This window comes from Larimichthys crocea, chromosome XII, assembly GCF_000972845.2.
Source record: "Larimichthys crocea isolate SSNF chromosome XII, L_crocea_2.0, whole genome shotgun sequence".
NCBI lineage: Eukaryota > Metazoa > Chordata > Actinopteri > Sciaenidae > Larimichthys > Larimichthys crocea.
This window is the reverse complement of record NC_040022.1, coordinates 17,027,972-17,044,035: the sequence shown is the minus strand read 5'-3', so window position 1 is coordinate 17,044,035 and position 16,064 is coordinate 17,027,972. Positions and strand designations below refer to the sequence as shown.

General features: G+C 42.9%; 1 protein-coding gene across 4 annotated transcripts in view; it reads left to right on the top strand.

Annotated features, from left to right (window-relative positions):
* LOC104920983 (SPRY domain-containing SOCS box protein 4) overlaps nucleotides 1-16,064 on the top strand; it is a 67,485-nt gene that overhangs the window by 24,096 nt on the left and 27,325 nt on the right. Inside the window, exons 1-2 of one of the 4 annotated variants that reach the window (XM_027285632.1) lie at nucleotides 309-571; nucleotides 8,852-9,818. In XM_027285632.1, the coding sequence (XP_027141433.1) occupies nucleotides 9,086-9,818 (733 nt within the window). In that variant the 5' untranslated portion in view covers nucleotides 309-571; nucleotides 8,852-9,085. Of the gene's footprint in view, nucleotides 1-308; nucleotides 605-8,851; nucleotides 9,819-16,064 lie in introns of those variants that run through there. The other 3 variants (XM_010733398.3, XM_027285631.1, XM_010733399.3) reach the window with 3 other exon arrangements.

The following is a 16,064-nucleotide window of genomic DNA, read 5'->3' as shown; positions in this document are numbered from 1 at the left end:
TCAGCTCTTCATGTCTCTCTCTCTCTCTGTCTCCCTCACTCTCTCGGAAAGACTGAAGTGGAACTGAAACTGGACTCTGAAGTCTGTGAGGCACTGTAGTTGTCAGCGGAGAACGTCGTGACGGCGCTGCCTTGGAAACACTCTTTAAGAGTTGGAGCGCAAAAGTGTGTTGGGGGAAGGTGTTGGTGGGAGGGGAGGGGAGGTGGGGGGGGGGGGGGGGGGGGGGGTGCAAGGAAGAAGTGATAGCCTCGGGACAGATAAGCTCCAGGGAAGGAAAAGAGGGAGGGAACAAGGGAGGGAGGAAGGAGGAGGGAGAGGTGGGCAGCTCTCTGAGGAAAGAGGGAGTCTCTCTCTCTCTCTCTCTCTCTCTCTCTCTCTCTCTCTCTCTCTCTCTCTGTCTCAGTCAGACTTGCCGGCTACTGGTTTCTTCTTCCTCCTGTCTACTTGGGGTTTCTCTCTGCCGGCGGCTGGCTGGAGGAGTTTAGCTGTGTTCTGGCTGCCTGTCTGGGTTTGAACATGGACTGAACGGCTGCACGCAGCGAGACATGAGAAGAGCCACTGGAGATTCACTGTAAGCAGCTTGATCTGTTGTGCTGTCTACAAGGTGTAGTGTGTCATCGCTGAAATATGTCTCACTGAAAGAGATTATTGCTATTTCAGGAGTGTGTGTGTGTGAGTGTGTGTGGCAGAAATAGAGTAGCCTCTAAAGTTGTATGTGATGACAATTTATGCAGTGCTATACAATGTGTGCCTGAGGGTTAATAGAAGCTGTAAGTAAGATCAGTTTCATTAAACAAGATGAGCCCACACACTGCTGCTGCTGCTGCTGCTGCTGCTGTTAACCTTTTTGACGATATACTCAACATTCTCTTCTCCCGTGGATGCTACCGTTAACTCAGCTTCACCTCCTCCCCTCACTCTCTCTCCCCCTCTCTTTGCTTATCTTCTGTCGCCTTTAATTCTCTTAATGGTCTCAAGGCCCCAGCTGGCCAGCTGGGATACCCCAGTGTGTGTGTGTGTGTGTGTGTATCAATGTGTGTGTGTGTGTGTGTCTGCTTTTGTTAGGGAGAGATAGAGTTGAGAGCTCTGGGATAAGCTACCCTAGGATTTCCCCCCGCTCCCATACAATAATAGGATAGATCCCGCTTTCTATTTTTATACACACTGGTTGTCTATATGTAACAAACACCACTAATCTGCCTGCAGTAGCTTTCTCTCACAGTGTTGTGTTTAGTCTATGGATTGGGGTGGGAAGGTGTATTTGTGTGGTCCGTCCTGGGATAGAGAGATAGCAGCCCTCCTTTCTGACTTTATCCTTTTGTTTTGTCAGCTGCTGACCTCCGTCTCTCTCTCTCTGCATCTCTACCATTGTTTGTGTTCTCTTTTATTTCTGCCAAATCCATACGGCTTTCCTCCACCGCAGCCTCTGCTTGCTTTTTATAGTCAGTCCCTCAATTTTAAATAAGATTTAAATTTAGCTGTTTTTCCGCAACGCTTTTTTAATGTCCGTCCTCTCCTTCTCCAGAACGGTGAGGATGCTTCTGAGTATCATCGCTGTGAGTGTATGGCGTGTGTGTCCATGCTTGAGTGAATGTACTTTTCCCTGTCAAATGTCCTGGCAAGGCACTCTTTGTTCCACTTTGTACAGAGCAATTTGGGAGAACACCGTGATGAGAGAGTGGCCCAGTCATCATGTGTGTGTCTGTGTGTCATAAAAGTCTGCAATTATTTCCATTATCAGTCCATTATGAAAAACATGTCATATAAAATGTCAGAAAATAGAAAAACGCTCTTCTCAAGTTACCAATGTGACATCTTTAAATTGCTCAGTTTGTTTGACCGACAGTCCAAAACCCAAATATATTCAATTTACAGCAATATAAAACAACAAATCTCACATTTGACAGCTAGAAACTGCCAAAAATGAGTTGTTTTGCAGTGTGACTCCAGTGATGGCTGGTCTGGAAAACGATTATATTTCTGTGCTTTGTGCTAATTAGCAAATGTCAGCATGTTAGCACAGTAATCTGGGATGATCAACATGATAACATGCTGACATCAGCATTTAACAGCCTCACAGAGCGGCTACCATGGCTGCAGACTCTAGTCTTGTTGCTTAATAAATAACTTAATTATTGTTGTTTCGAATTATTGTTGTTTGACTCGTTCGAGTTTTCTGCTGGTTAACTCATAAATAAACCGACTTTTAAATTTCAGCTCCACAAAGAACTCTCCGCTCCTCAGTCTGTTTAAAACCACCCAGCGAAACCAACCGAAATTAGTGAGCCAAATGCTATTTCAGACGTCACTCCATCACGACGGAGTCTGAAAGGAGGAAAAAAAAGAAAAAAAAAAAGGCTTGTTTGACTGTTTGTGGGTGTGACTCGTTTCATCACACTCTTGTGAAAGCAAGGTTTGGATGTTAAATGAGCGAGGCAGCAGCAGTGCATCATATTCAGGCAGACTTTGATTCAGTTTCATTACTGCTGGGGTTGTGAATCTGCCACCTGAATCTACTGCTACTCCAGAGAGCTTTATGGATGGCATCGCCAAGGCCTTCTGTGTGTGTGTGTGTGTGTGTGTGTGTTTGTGTGTGTGCGTGTGTGTATGTGTGCGAGAGAGAAAGAGATGAATTGGTTTTGCGTAGGTGTCCGTAAAGGAGTGCTCAATCACTGTAGCACTAATAGTCTTCCCTTAGGGCACCATGGATTTTAAGGTGTCACAGCAGACATGAGGAAATATAAGAACTTAGTAGCCGTGTGTGTGTGTGTGTGTGTGCGCGTGTGTGTGCGTGTGCGTATGTGTGTGCTCACGCATCTTTCCCGTCTATATACATTTTATTTTTATTTTTTTTGCAACTGCTTGGTTTCAGTGTTTCAGTTCATCACCATGAGGCAAGTTCAGTATTTAAGAAAAAAGTGCGAGGGAGTTTATGAAGTGAATATTTCATTTCAGGAGAGGGGCAGATTAATGTGAGCAGAGGAGGAAGATGTGGGAGAGGGAACGTGATTCATTAGGGAGACGATGACTGGAGTTACTTTGTAAAGAGTTCAGACTGTGATGGAAGAAATAAAGAGAGCGCTTCTGCTCCTCTGACGGGAATGGGAATAGCGAAAAGTGATGCATCAGGGAAATTTCACCAAAGGCGACCAATGGCTCATGTATAAAAGTCATTTTTTTTCCCACAATATGTGCATAGTCAATTTCATCTTTGTCTGAGGGATTTGCGCCTGTGTATGTGTGTGTGTGTGTGTGTGTGTGTGTACTATGCAGCTGTGCGTGAATTTGCTTGTGTTGTGTGTTTTGCGGAACCTGCTTTTCCTGCACGCTGAGCTCGCATTGATTGCCTGCATGGTGATTGCCTGGGCGTTTGGTGGCAGGCCTGAGATAATTTGTACCAATTGAGAGGGTGTCAGCTCTTGCTGTAGTCTCCATGGATTTACTGGCATAGTATGGCAGAGAGGCCAAGAGAAAGACATAAAGGCAGACAGAGAGACAAATGTATAGGAGAATAGGAATGAATGTGTGAGGGGGGAAGAAATAGAGTAGAGGTGGAAAAAAAAGGAGAAAAAGTTTGTGATAATAGACGAGATAGATGTGTGAGGAAACAGGAAAGAAAAAAAGTCAAGCCTATAAACAAAACAGTCATAAAAATGTTGCGATATCTCCTACAACTGCCTAATAAGTACAAAGATGTCTGTGTGAGTGCACCACTTCTTCTCATCAGCTGAGAGATAAGTTTAAAGTCCCAGCCTGGAGTCTGTATTTTGACATCCTGTTAGGAGCCAGACGGTACAGTTTATGTCTAGCTCTGGCATCTTCAGCTACCCAGGGATTCCCTCAGTAGGAATGAATGTCAGCAATGTAGAAAGGATGGTAGTTTGTTTAATCTAGTGGGTACAGCTGTTGCTATGAGGCGTTATAATATAAATGTGTGTGTCTGTTTTCCTGCGTGTGTTTGTGTTTTCATGTGTGCTCTGTTTTTATACACTGTGGTGCCCAAATGTCCCCCCAGGAGTGGAAAGTGGAAGAAGTGACCACTTTGTGATTCATTTTTCAGACGTCATAGGAATGAGGCAAAGTCTCTGTAATTTTGCTGAGGGTCAAGTAAGGTTGGAGTGGTTTAAAATCTGTTATGTAATGGTGGTAAAAAGTGATAGGGTCTTAGTATATGCAGTGAATAAAAGTCTTTGTGTGAAAAGGCAAAACAAGAACCCAAGGGTGAACAAAAACAACAATGCATCTGTTCTAATGAGACAAATGAAATTAGTTTGGCCTTTGCCTGTTCTCAAACTTCAAAATGTTTCCTTGTTATTGGAGATCTGCTGCTCTCCGTGATGAATTTCAAGCTTGACCAATGTATCAGCGAGTGAGCCGTTTTTAAATGAACAAACTACTTAATTCTGCACTTAAATCAGAATTGAGCACAATTGGTATAATCAAGTTCACTGACCCTTGAAAGGCGAGTCACAAAGTGCAGTTCGCGCCCTGCTGACAGACTTTAATGTGGACCACAGAAAAAGACAGGACGTCTCAATACTTCAGGAGGAAGCTGCTGAATTTCTCATGTGATAACCAAAACAGAAACAGAAACACATGACAGGTTTTAGTTACAGTTTATTAAATGTTTCATTGCATGGACTGTCGTTCCAAATGAATGTCCCTGGTGTCGCAGTGGTCTTGGGGGCAAGTCATGTGTATTAACTTTGAAATGGAGTCTAGCTTTGTTGATGGAAGGAGAAAGAACATTTCTTAAAGGAATAGTTTGGCATTTTGTTCTCTATTCTTGCCGAGAGTTAGATAGCTCTCCGGCCGCAGGCTTATATTGAACAGACAGACATGACGGTGCTATTGATCTTCTCATCTAAGCAATAGAGTTCCCAAAATGTCAAACTATTCCTAAAGGCATTTATAAAATATTCATGTCTGACTACATATGACTCAGCTATGTGGAGCCTATTGTCTGTATGAACGTATTAGTGTTGCGAGACAACAGCTGTTTCTGCTGCTATTACAGTGTTGTAGTGCAGGTGGCTTGGAGGATAACTCGTGGACCAGCTGATCTAGGATAAAGGACGCACACACACACACACACACAAGTTTTCAGACCAGACACTGATGCACGAACACTGCAACAGGAAAGCTGAATGACTGTCTGGCTATTAATTCTGATCCTCCGTGGCCTTGGTCACTGGTTGTCCTTGATTGACTATCTCAGACACAAATGAGCAATCACATACCGTAAATACTGTTCAGAGCGCCGACTGGTTACAATGCATGCAGCATGATCGCAACCACCGCTCATTTAGATTCCAGCCGCCGACCTTTGTTGCATGTCATAATCCTCTCTCCCCGTCTCCTGTCTGCCTGTTCACTGGCACTATCCAAAAAAGAGCAACACTGTTTTCAACATTATTTGGTTTCTGTTAGTCATAACTTCATATTTAAACATAGAGCTTTGGATCCTCTGGGAGGCTGACATGATTTCTGTGGAAAAGCCCACAGACATATCTGGCCTGTTCTCAGAGGGTGGTGCAGTATGAGTGAGACACACACACACACACACACACACACACACACACACACACACACACACACACACACACACACACACTGTGCCCTTGTCTCCTACAGTATTACACACACACACACACACACACACACACACTGCCCTCACATACTTTTTAGTGACTGGAGCTTGTTAGTAGTACAGCAGCAGAAGCCAGATGAAGCCAGCCCACACACCAGGTGCATACTTGTGTCCCTCGTCTCACCCTTTCCCACCTTTTTGACAAGGCTTTTAAAATACTCTATTTTATTGTCATTTGCTGGCTCATTTTTGTTTTGGATTCACTAAACTTTCTGCTGCGCTTCTCCTCAATTAAAATAGTGTCTATTTTTTCTCTGCCAAGTTGTTCACTGTCTCGCTCCCTTCTCTTCCTGTTTCTCATTCTTAAAGATTCAAATGCAAATTTTGCTTTAGTGTCCATCCCCTGTAGCACCTGTTGACTTATTTGACATTTACAGAGTGGTAACCAAGCTCAAAATCATAGTAGAACTGAAAAGGATGTGTCAGTCAACAAATTATTCAGTATTGACAAGTCATCAAGTAAAAATGTCAAACATTTTCTAGTTTCAGCTTCTATAAGCGAGGAAAACATTATTTTAAATCTAAATATCTTTGGATTTTAGATGGTTGGTTGGACAAACAAAGAGATATGAACATTTTACGATAGGAAAATGTTGTTTTTTTACCATATTTCATTTTCCAGTCCAAAAGATTCATCATTTATTTAATATAATAAAAAAATGAACATTTTCATAGATAAATATTCGATAGCTGCAACCCTGAATGTGTGAATCCCAGCATCACCTGCATTCTGCATATGTGTGGCACCAGGTGATCCTCTGTCCCCTCCGTACCTGTCTAATCCAGCTGAAAGTACAGTGAAAGGGAGAGCAAGGGGGGCGAGCGTGGTCAGTCTTAAATGAGTTAACTGCACAAGAAAAGAGAGATGAAGGGAAAGTAAACAACAGATGGCTGAAACATGTTGCCGCAATTCGCAGCAGCAGACGCCGCGCCAGACCACCACCAGCCTCTTGAGAGGTTACTACGCAACGGCGACCATGACGACACAGGGTCAGAGATCAAGTGCCTGCTTTGATGACAGCCCATAATGCCAGATTGTCATCCGCATGCTGTGCCTGACTGAGCCAGCTGAGTTACACACACACACACACACACTGAGGGTTTGTACAGTGTTAAATTGTGTTTTCTTTGGCTGAAGTTTGGAAGCAAAGTATCTGGAATCTTCCATGCAGTGTCCACCCTTAACCCACCTGCCAGCCGTGATGACACACACTGAGGCAGCTGTCTGAGTGTGTGTGTGTGTGTGTGTCCGAGCACTGAACCCTCTCGTCGAGGAGTGAACTGAGTGGTGGCACACATTGGCTGCCAGCTGCCATGACCTCATTCACAGCGAGAGACAGAATGAGGGAGACAGAGAATGGGAAAATGCAAGTGGCCAAAATGAGACGGAGGTGTGTGTGTGTGCGTGCAGGGCACAGAAATTTCACACCGAATTACACCATGACCTCACTCTGTGGTGTGGTGGATGACTGGTTTGGTGGGTATATTTGTGTCTGTGTCATCAGACTTCAGTTAAAAACACTGTATGCATTTTTATTAACGTTACTGCACTTTGGCTTTTAGAGGATTACAAACAGTGCCCTTTGTGTGTAGTACTGGCTTTCCAGTTCATGTTGGTTCATGTACAGATCGAGATAATGAACTGAATAGAGCTACACCAACAAAGCATTAACCAGGATTTGACATAATAATGTACGGTGTAGTCAGCAACCCGAGTTTAACCTTCTTTATCTATCTTAAGATATCTGCAGTGTTGACACATAAATAAACGTAGGTGCGAGACACTTTTACCAGAAGAAGCGTCAGTTCAGCGTTCACATAAAACGCTTTGCGGCTTGTGGTAAAGATGAGCAGCAGATAGATGAGACATGCAGAGCGTTGTGTCATTCACTTCCCTGTTTGCCCGAGGTGTGACTGACTCTTTTCCTGTGAACAGGAAGCACCAGCTGCTGTTCCTGGAAGAGATCACTACGTCAGTTTTACCGCACAGATCTGTCTCTATGAGTGTGTGTGTGTGTGTGTGTGTGCGAGAGAGATCATCTCTGTGTGCTTTATAAGCTAAAATATGGTGTTCATAAGTAATGATTGATAACTGAAATAACAATAAATATAAGACGATGTAAACAAATTAAACCAGAAAAAATCTAGAAAAAACGTTTTCTTTACACACGTGTAAACTTGACACAAGAAATAAAAAGGAAAATCAAGAGGTGTGAGCACAAACAGTTTCTGCTCTGTTGTTTTTAACACCAAATTTCACCAATACCAAATAAACCAAACTGTGAGTAAAAGCAAAACTAAAGCTCCTTCGCCCACTCTGGAAAACATCACATTGTGTTGAAATGACATAAAACTGGAAATTACATTGTAAAAATGAAACTACAATATTAACAGTGGTTATTGCTCACCAGGATTTATGCAGACGACAAAACACAGCCTGCCTACTACTGTTACATATCACCATGTATCACATAACTAAAATATATCTGTTTATAACGTGTGATGTAAGACTCTTTCTTTAACATATTTTTATTATAAGAGCCACACAACCATATAAAAAGAAAAGAATGAAGAAAAAGAAAAACATGCGCGGGCACATTAACAAACAGGCAGTTGTACAGATTGAGGCTGCCTGAACTGCTTCCAGGGCTTTTCTCCAAGCTGACTTCTCCAACTTTGTTTCACTGAGGAATGGTGATAAATTATCACCTGGTGTTTTGTTGTTCCTTCTGCTGTGTGTTGATAGTTTTGCAGACTCAGGCAATACTCATTAAAATGACATCACCTAAATGAAAGTGCGGAGGCATCAAATCTGGGAATTGTTGCACAACTGGGGAATGTTTACAGCGTTGCATGTATTGGTATTGGCATATGACTTTGTTGGGAGGATGCAGGATGAGTCAGAGGAAATGCGTGTGTGCCAGTGTGTGTGTGTGTGTGTACATATATATACTTGTGCATTCTTTTCATTGTTTATTCCGATCAAAACAAAGCCACATGAAATCTGTGAAACAAGGAGTTTTGCCAACGCTCAGCATTCTCTTTCTCCTCCAGTTACTTTTCTCTTTCAGTCAACATCTCTCTTTGTATCTCTTTTTCTAGCTCAGTCCTGAGACTTTCGTTTGCCAAGAACAATGAATCCTTTCAAGGGTTAAGACCTATTTTTAAATCTCTTTCTTTCTCTTGTCCTTCTCTCTTTAGGAGTGGCAGCGGATCTGTCTTTCTGAAGACATTTGTGGCATGAAACCAGATCGCACACGTCTTTCATTCATCACCACCTCCTTCATCTCCCTCCACCACTCTCCTGTTAGGAACTCTCACCTCAGCTCCACCGCATTGATGAGGTAACGTCAAGCTCTACGCAGCGCAGCACCCATCTGCACAAACACCACCCTCCCCCCTCCCCTTCCTTCTGTCAATCCATCCGTCATAGTCATGGGACAGAAGATCTCTGGCGGCATTAAATCGGTAGATGGTCGCGGGGAAAGCGGTGGTTCCCCGTCCTACCGGCCCTCAGCTCACCGCCGGCAGCACCCAGAACTGAGGGATCCAGATTTCTCCAAACCTCCCAGGCTGGATCTCCTGCTGGACATGCCATGTGCTGGACTGGAGACCCAGCTCCGTCATGCATGGAACCCTGACGACCGCTCGCTAAACATCTTTATCAAAGAGGAGGACAAACTGACATTTCACCGCCACCCGGTTGCTCAGAGCACGGACTGCATCCGGGGTCGGGTTGGATACACGCGGGGTCTCCACGTGTGGAAGATCCACTGGCCCTCCCGCCAGCGTGGCACCCACGCTGTGGTTGGGGTGGCGACCTTAGAAGCTCCTTTACATTCTGTTGGGTACACGGCGTTGGTGGGGTCGGACTGTGAATCCTGGGGCTGGGATCTGGGACGCAACCGGCTCTACCATGACAGTAAGAACAGGGCCCACAACTCACTGCCCACTTACCCTTGTTTCCTGGAGCCGGAGGAGTCGTTCTCCCTGCCGGACTCTCTGCTAGTGATTCTAGACATGGATGAAGGTACGCTGAGCTTCATGGTGGATGGACAGTATCTAGGAGTCGCATTTAGAGGACTGAAAGGCAAGAAGCTGTATCCTGTTGTCAGTGCCGTGTGGGGACATTGTGAGATATCCATGAAGTACATCAACGGCTTGGATCGTAAGTATCATATACTACACTAATGATACATTACAAGCATGGTACTGCAGGAGAGTACTCAGTGCTGATATTTCATGATATCTGCATATACAATAATTGATTTCTTCTTTTAACCCAGCTGAATGACCCATTCAACAAGTCCTAGTTAAATGGCTGTTAATACAAGAATTAGAAACCCCATTGGTTTCTAATTCTTGTATTTACATCATTGGTAGCCCAGTTGAGTTGTGTCACCACATCACATCACAATTTGTTATGTAACTCTGTGAACTCAGTGATTGTACATTTCTTTGGCGGCAGACAGGGTGAAAGTGAGTTTGGCAATAGTGGGTAATCCACACGTACTGCAATTCGCAAGAGCAGCAGCAGTTTCTTTAAAGGAAAAGTTGCGGCGGTATTTTAACTGCTCATCTTATGTCATCATCTTACAGTGTCCTGTTTTGTTCTGTAGAAAACTTCTCTATGCCGTTGCTTTCTTTCAAGCTGAACTTCAAATATGTGACAAAAGTTATTTGTCCCTGTGAATGTGGGTTTTCCGTTCAGTCTTTAAAGACGGACAGGAATTTGTTTTCTACTGAACAGTTAAGTATTGATGATGGACATTTGCAGACATGTTGTGGACAATTAGGAGGATAGGATGACTGTTACCGTATGGCTGACCTCTGTTTTTGAGTTAAGTACATTTTAATATGTTTCAGTCCTACAGGAACTGACCTGGATGTGAAGTTAATTTTTCTCCCGTCCCCGTTGGAGCTTTTCTCAGACTCATTTCTTTAGATATACAGGCCTAGGAAGCACTAACAGATAAATTACTTAGATGTCGTCTTACAAATAGCAACTGCAGATGTTTGCACCATAGTACTGTTAATTTGGCTGTTTCATTGGCTGTGTTTTGGTCACTATCATTATCAGTTAGAAGGGTTTGTTCTGCACTAAATATTTTGTGATAGTAACAACACTATGTCTCGCAGCTGTCCGCCTGTGTAAAACAGCTGGGTTTTTTAGCGGTATGAGAGGTAGACGAGTTCAGAAAAAGCAGTTTGGATGCTGTTCTGTCTTCTTTGGGTCTAGGTGCTCAAATATGGTGTGTTTTGTTCTCAGGAGACTGCATTCTGTTTGACTCCCACTGTCTGTCCACATGTGTGTGTTATGAGAGAAGAGGCAGGCTTTTCCTCCCATCGCAGTCTAAACAGAGTTACTCTTTGAACAGCTTGTTAGAAGAGCTCTTAGATACACATCATGGACACCTACACACACACACACACACACACACACACAGGGACACACACCTTCCAGGAAGGGAAAGTGTTTTATGAAAACATGCTCATGATCTGACTCTGGCCGTCCTCCCTTCCTCCATGTTTGCAGAGCCTCATGAGTCTTATTTGATATCACAACAGGGTGTTTTTGTCTGTTAATCTGTAGAAAGCTGAAAGGAAACCCATCTCTCTCTGTAGTTTGTTATGTCTGATTTGTCCTTGTCCAGTCGTCTTAAATTCTTCAGATTTTTTCTCAGAAGTTCTCTGCTCTCAGGGGCCACCACCACATCAAGAGCCTGTTTTCTACCCTTTAAAAAAGGCCACGAGCCTCATCGTAGCTTCAAATTGAATGTTTTGGTCCTAAAACAGCAGCTGTCCAACCAGAATATGAATCAGAATGACACACAAAACATTTGGCTGAATCTTCAGACTTGAATTTCATAACCTTTGGTTTAAGTCCTGCCTGAAGTCCTTTGTGTGATGTCTGGTAATCTACACTCAGACTTAGTTCAAAGTACACACTCTGGCTGTTGAAAGCACCTCACTTCAGCCATTTTCCATTTATGGAGCCATCTGCTGGATTTCACGGCGGGTTCATGTGATGAGCCACCTTGGAGAATATGGAGAATATTGAGTCTGTTCAAAGCTTTCACTTCTACAAGCGTATAGACTTCATGCTGTGAAATGAGGGTCGACTGTTGAAAATGTGCACAGCAGAGTGAAGGCTGAAAGGCTCATCCTGACAGGTGTATCTTAAGGAATAGGAAATGAGGGTGGAGGCGGAGAAAGCTGGAAAAAATGAGGCACAGGCAATAAGAAATTTAAAAATACACATTTCAGATCAGAGTACAAAACATTTAAAAAGATTAAAGCTCACACCTGAAAAATGCACAGTGAAATGAATCAGTGTGTCTTCACTAAACATTCGATTCTTTGAGGTTGCTGCCAAGCAGCAACTTTCGTGTCTGTGGAGTGAAGCCAATGTGGAAGTGCCAAAAAAGTGCAATCCCTCAAACAGCCACTTGATGCTGGCTACAGAACAAGTCAATCTCCGTGAGCCCCCATGTTAAAATGTCCAACTTCACAGCAGAATTAAACATATTTACAACCTGGTACAAAAATAGTTCTCGTCTCTATAGCTAATTCCGCCATTTGTAACAGCTGTACTGAGTCTGAATATTTATTTAAGTCACCTGTTCAAATTATATTACGGTTTATGCATATTAACAGCGTGGCTGCTTTGATTGACCGGTGGGAGCTGTTACCGATGGCTTGTTTGAACACCCAGGTTTTAAAAATGCTCTTTTGAAACCTATGGGTGACATCACGCATGCACTGTCTATTCTTTATACTGTCCATGGTTGTTATGCAACTAGCAGTAGACAGGGCTTCTCAATCTTATTTCCACTTTCTCTGTACTGGGTCACTGACTCCCATGGAGAGTTTTTGGGATTGTATGTAATTAGTATGAAAGACTTCTATTGAAGTGTAATGTAGAGGTCACAGTTTATTCAGAAGACATACTTGTACTATCGACTCCTGTCTGTTAAATTCCTTCCTTTGGTTTTTTCCGGCTCTCTGCTGCTCTAGAAGTTCATTATTGTCCAGATGGCTTGCTGTTGGTCAACAGTACACATTTGCACATCAAAGTTCGGCAAGCTTTGCATGATTTCACCGCAGAACTTTTTGTTCTTGTTTAATAACCAATGTGACCAGTCTATAAAAGTGTTGTCTCCTGTTGGAAATCTAAAATATACTAAATTATTCAACTATGCATTCCAAAACACAGAAACAAAATAAATGAAATCGTCTGTGTGTGTGTTTGTGTGTGTTTATGTGTGCCTGCACAGACAGGACAAAGACTCACTTGAGAGACGGGCCTCAGGTAGGGGAAATCCACTTCGACCACCGAATCTGAAATGCTTTTGGTTTCTCATTCCATTTACACTTAACCACATTCATGGCTGAGAGGTCTTTTTGTGGATTATTAGCGCTCCAGTCGTCGCTCTGAATCTGAAACAAAAACTGTGAGGAGTGTAATATCTCAAGATTTCATTCAGAGGTAAAGTAAACAGCCTCAGGGTGCTCGCTTTGTAGCAGAGTAGAGGGGGCAAATGGGGTATGATCACAATCTTCGTTCAATATGAGTTTTGAATTGAATCAGCTTGTCTGGCCCACGGATGGCTCGGATAGTGAGAATGAAGTCATAATTGCTGCTGTAGGAGTGAGTGTAGGAGTGTTTGTGAATGGCAAAGCAGTAGTACGTGGTCAGCTAGACGACGGATATTGTATTACGTTGTATGTGTACATCTCTCAAGTGATGCAATATGCAAATACACGTATTTGTGAGACAGTTTAAACCCCAATAAGCGTAACGATAAATCTTTTCTGTGGTTTTATGAGTGTGTGTGTGTGTGTGTGTGTGTGGTCATGAAAAATCCTCTTGGTAGTTCAGTAATGACTTAATCTAACAGGCCTTCCCATGAGAAGTGACGATTGGATTGTTTGTGAATTATTGTCGTGAGGCGGAAACAACACGACTGCAGGGCATTAAAAAGAGATTTATAGACACCCCGTCTCCTCACCACAAACTGTTTTGTTTTTCCCATCACCAGCTCAGGCCTCGTTGCACCACGAGCACTTGAATCATCACTTTGCTCCACCTTTAGATCATTGCTCCCATTCCTGCAGTAACACCGCACATAACCGGTGAGACATATAACCGGCAGCACCCCAGGCTCGTGGTAGTCCCAATCACACGAGGCAGTCCGGGTCAGATAAGTATGCGTAATAAGCGCTAATGCAAAGAAAATGCTGAGCGAGGTTCAAACTGCATTATCCTGTAAATGTGATGTAAATTATTCATCCTTCCAGCACTCCGACTTCAAAGAATTTCTCCTCTTCCATTGAGAAGTGAGCAGATCTGTTTCCCAGATAGCATATATTTCATTTAAATGTTGCTACATACATTAGATAAACATGTACAACCAATGTATTTTGTTACCTTAAAGCACACTCTCAATCTGCTTCTGTCTAATGTGTGTGTGTGTGTACATGTCTGTCTTTCTTGTCCCGTCTCTGTAATTGTACCAATTAGCAGCGCTTTGATTCAATACAATGAGAGCTGTCTTAGCTTCAGCCCTGATATGTGCCTCTTTCTCTTTTCCTTCCTCTCTTCGCTTTGTACTGAGCCACACATCACACTGAACTCCACTGCAAAATCTGGCAGCTTTATGTTGCCATCCTTATCAGCTAATACACAAACCACCCAGAATATAATTTCAGACATTTTTGAAGCTATTAGGGGCCACTGTTGGGTGCATATATCTGGTGAAAACCTTGTAAATCCAATTTTAAGGAGACTGGTTTTAACTTCAGTCGAAGGATTGCACAGTCTATTTTGGCATTAAAGGTTCTTTACCCAGCGGCTGTGATATGATTCACCAGCACAAAGCAGTTTCAGCCTGAGACAGTCTTTACTGTCTCGAAACTGTGAGGGAAGGAGAAAACATGAGGGACAGGGAAGTTGGGTTGAAAGAAGATGCAGGAGAAGGTGACAGAGAGGCAGAGAGAGTTACGTCAGTGAGAAGTAAGTAAAATCAGGTCAATCAAGATCTCAAAATATACCACACTGAAGTTCTGTCAGGCCAAAGATGGATGGCGAATGCAAAGGCCGAGGGGAGAGGGAGGATGTAAACAATAAGGACAGAAAATGGAGAGCTAGCAGAGCTGTGCAGTTGCGTGGGATAAAGTGAATGAGGCAGTGTGATGCTGACTCTCAGTTGATCGGCTTCCTGAGCTGACTTAAGATGGAAAATTGTCATATTTTTATAGTTTTATAACTGCATTTGCAGCATACCCACATCCCTGCACTGACACTTTGTCTGTTTTACCTGTGCCTTGTGAAAAATGACAAACACACATAAAGCTGCTGGACTTCCAAATGCAGCATTTGCAGCACGCAGACAAAAAAAATACCAACACCAGGTTTTTGTTGGCCGGGATTAATTCATACATAATAGTTAAAATCACAATCACAGGCTTATTCAGGCATCATATTCCAGCAGATCTGTCAACGAGAAGTGACCCACTTTTCTTTTTTCCCCCCCTGTAAGCCAGTGTGACACTCTGACCTCACTCCCTCTTCCCGTCTATTTAGTCTGCCACACATGAGACTATAAACTCCATGTCAGACCTAAACCAGCTGCTGCTGCTGCTGCTGCTGCTTCATGCATCAAAACTAGAGAAAACTGACATTCATTCATGACCAGTTAGTTTACATGAAGGTCACAGCGACCAGCAGTACCATGCTGGTGTCCTCATTTTGTCAGAACTTACCTGATAAAATTATGGCCACTTTGTCAGTACAGTCAGGTACAAATAAATATGTGTAACATTAGAGAAATCTGGCTACTCTGAATGGATCAATTGCCCAGATTTTGGTTGCTTATTTCTCTTACAGAATTGTCTGTATAAACGCTTAAAGGGTTAGTTGATGTCTTCATAGTTGTAAAAAAAACCCAACACCAATCTCTTTGAGTTATCTGAAATTAAATACTCTAAAATTAATTCTGTCTCAGTTTGTTGCTCTCACAATAACTCAGCTTCCCGCTGCAGACCAAATATTCATCTCTTCAGTCATTTCTATAATGATGATTGTAGCTTGTGTTTTAGATAAAATCTCCAGTTAAAATGTTGCTTCACCCACACAACAAAAAATCCCAAATGCTCCTTGTGGTATAAGTCACACACATGGTCTTAGTTTTATCTGAGGGTTTTTTTTAAAGATATTCTTCTCCTTCAGATTTCTGCCATGATACAATGGAGATGAAAAAAGTTCAATTTGTGCTGCTCAAAGCTCTGAAAAATTACATCAGGAGAACTCAACAGCAATGAATCCTTCCATAAACAACTGTGTTACTATATTCTGCTAAAGAAATAGTCCCAAATAAAACCATCCACAGGGAGGTCTGCACATGATGCTGTG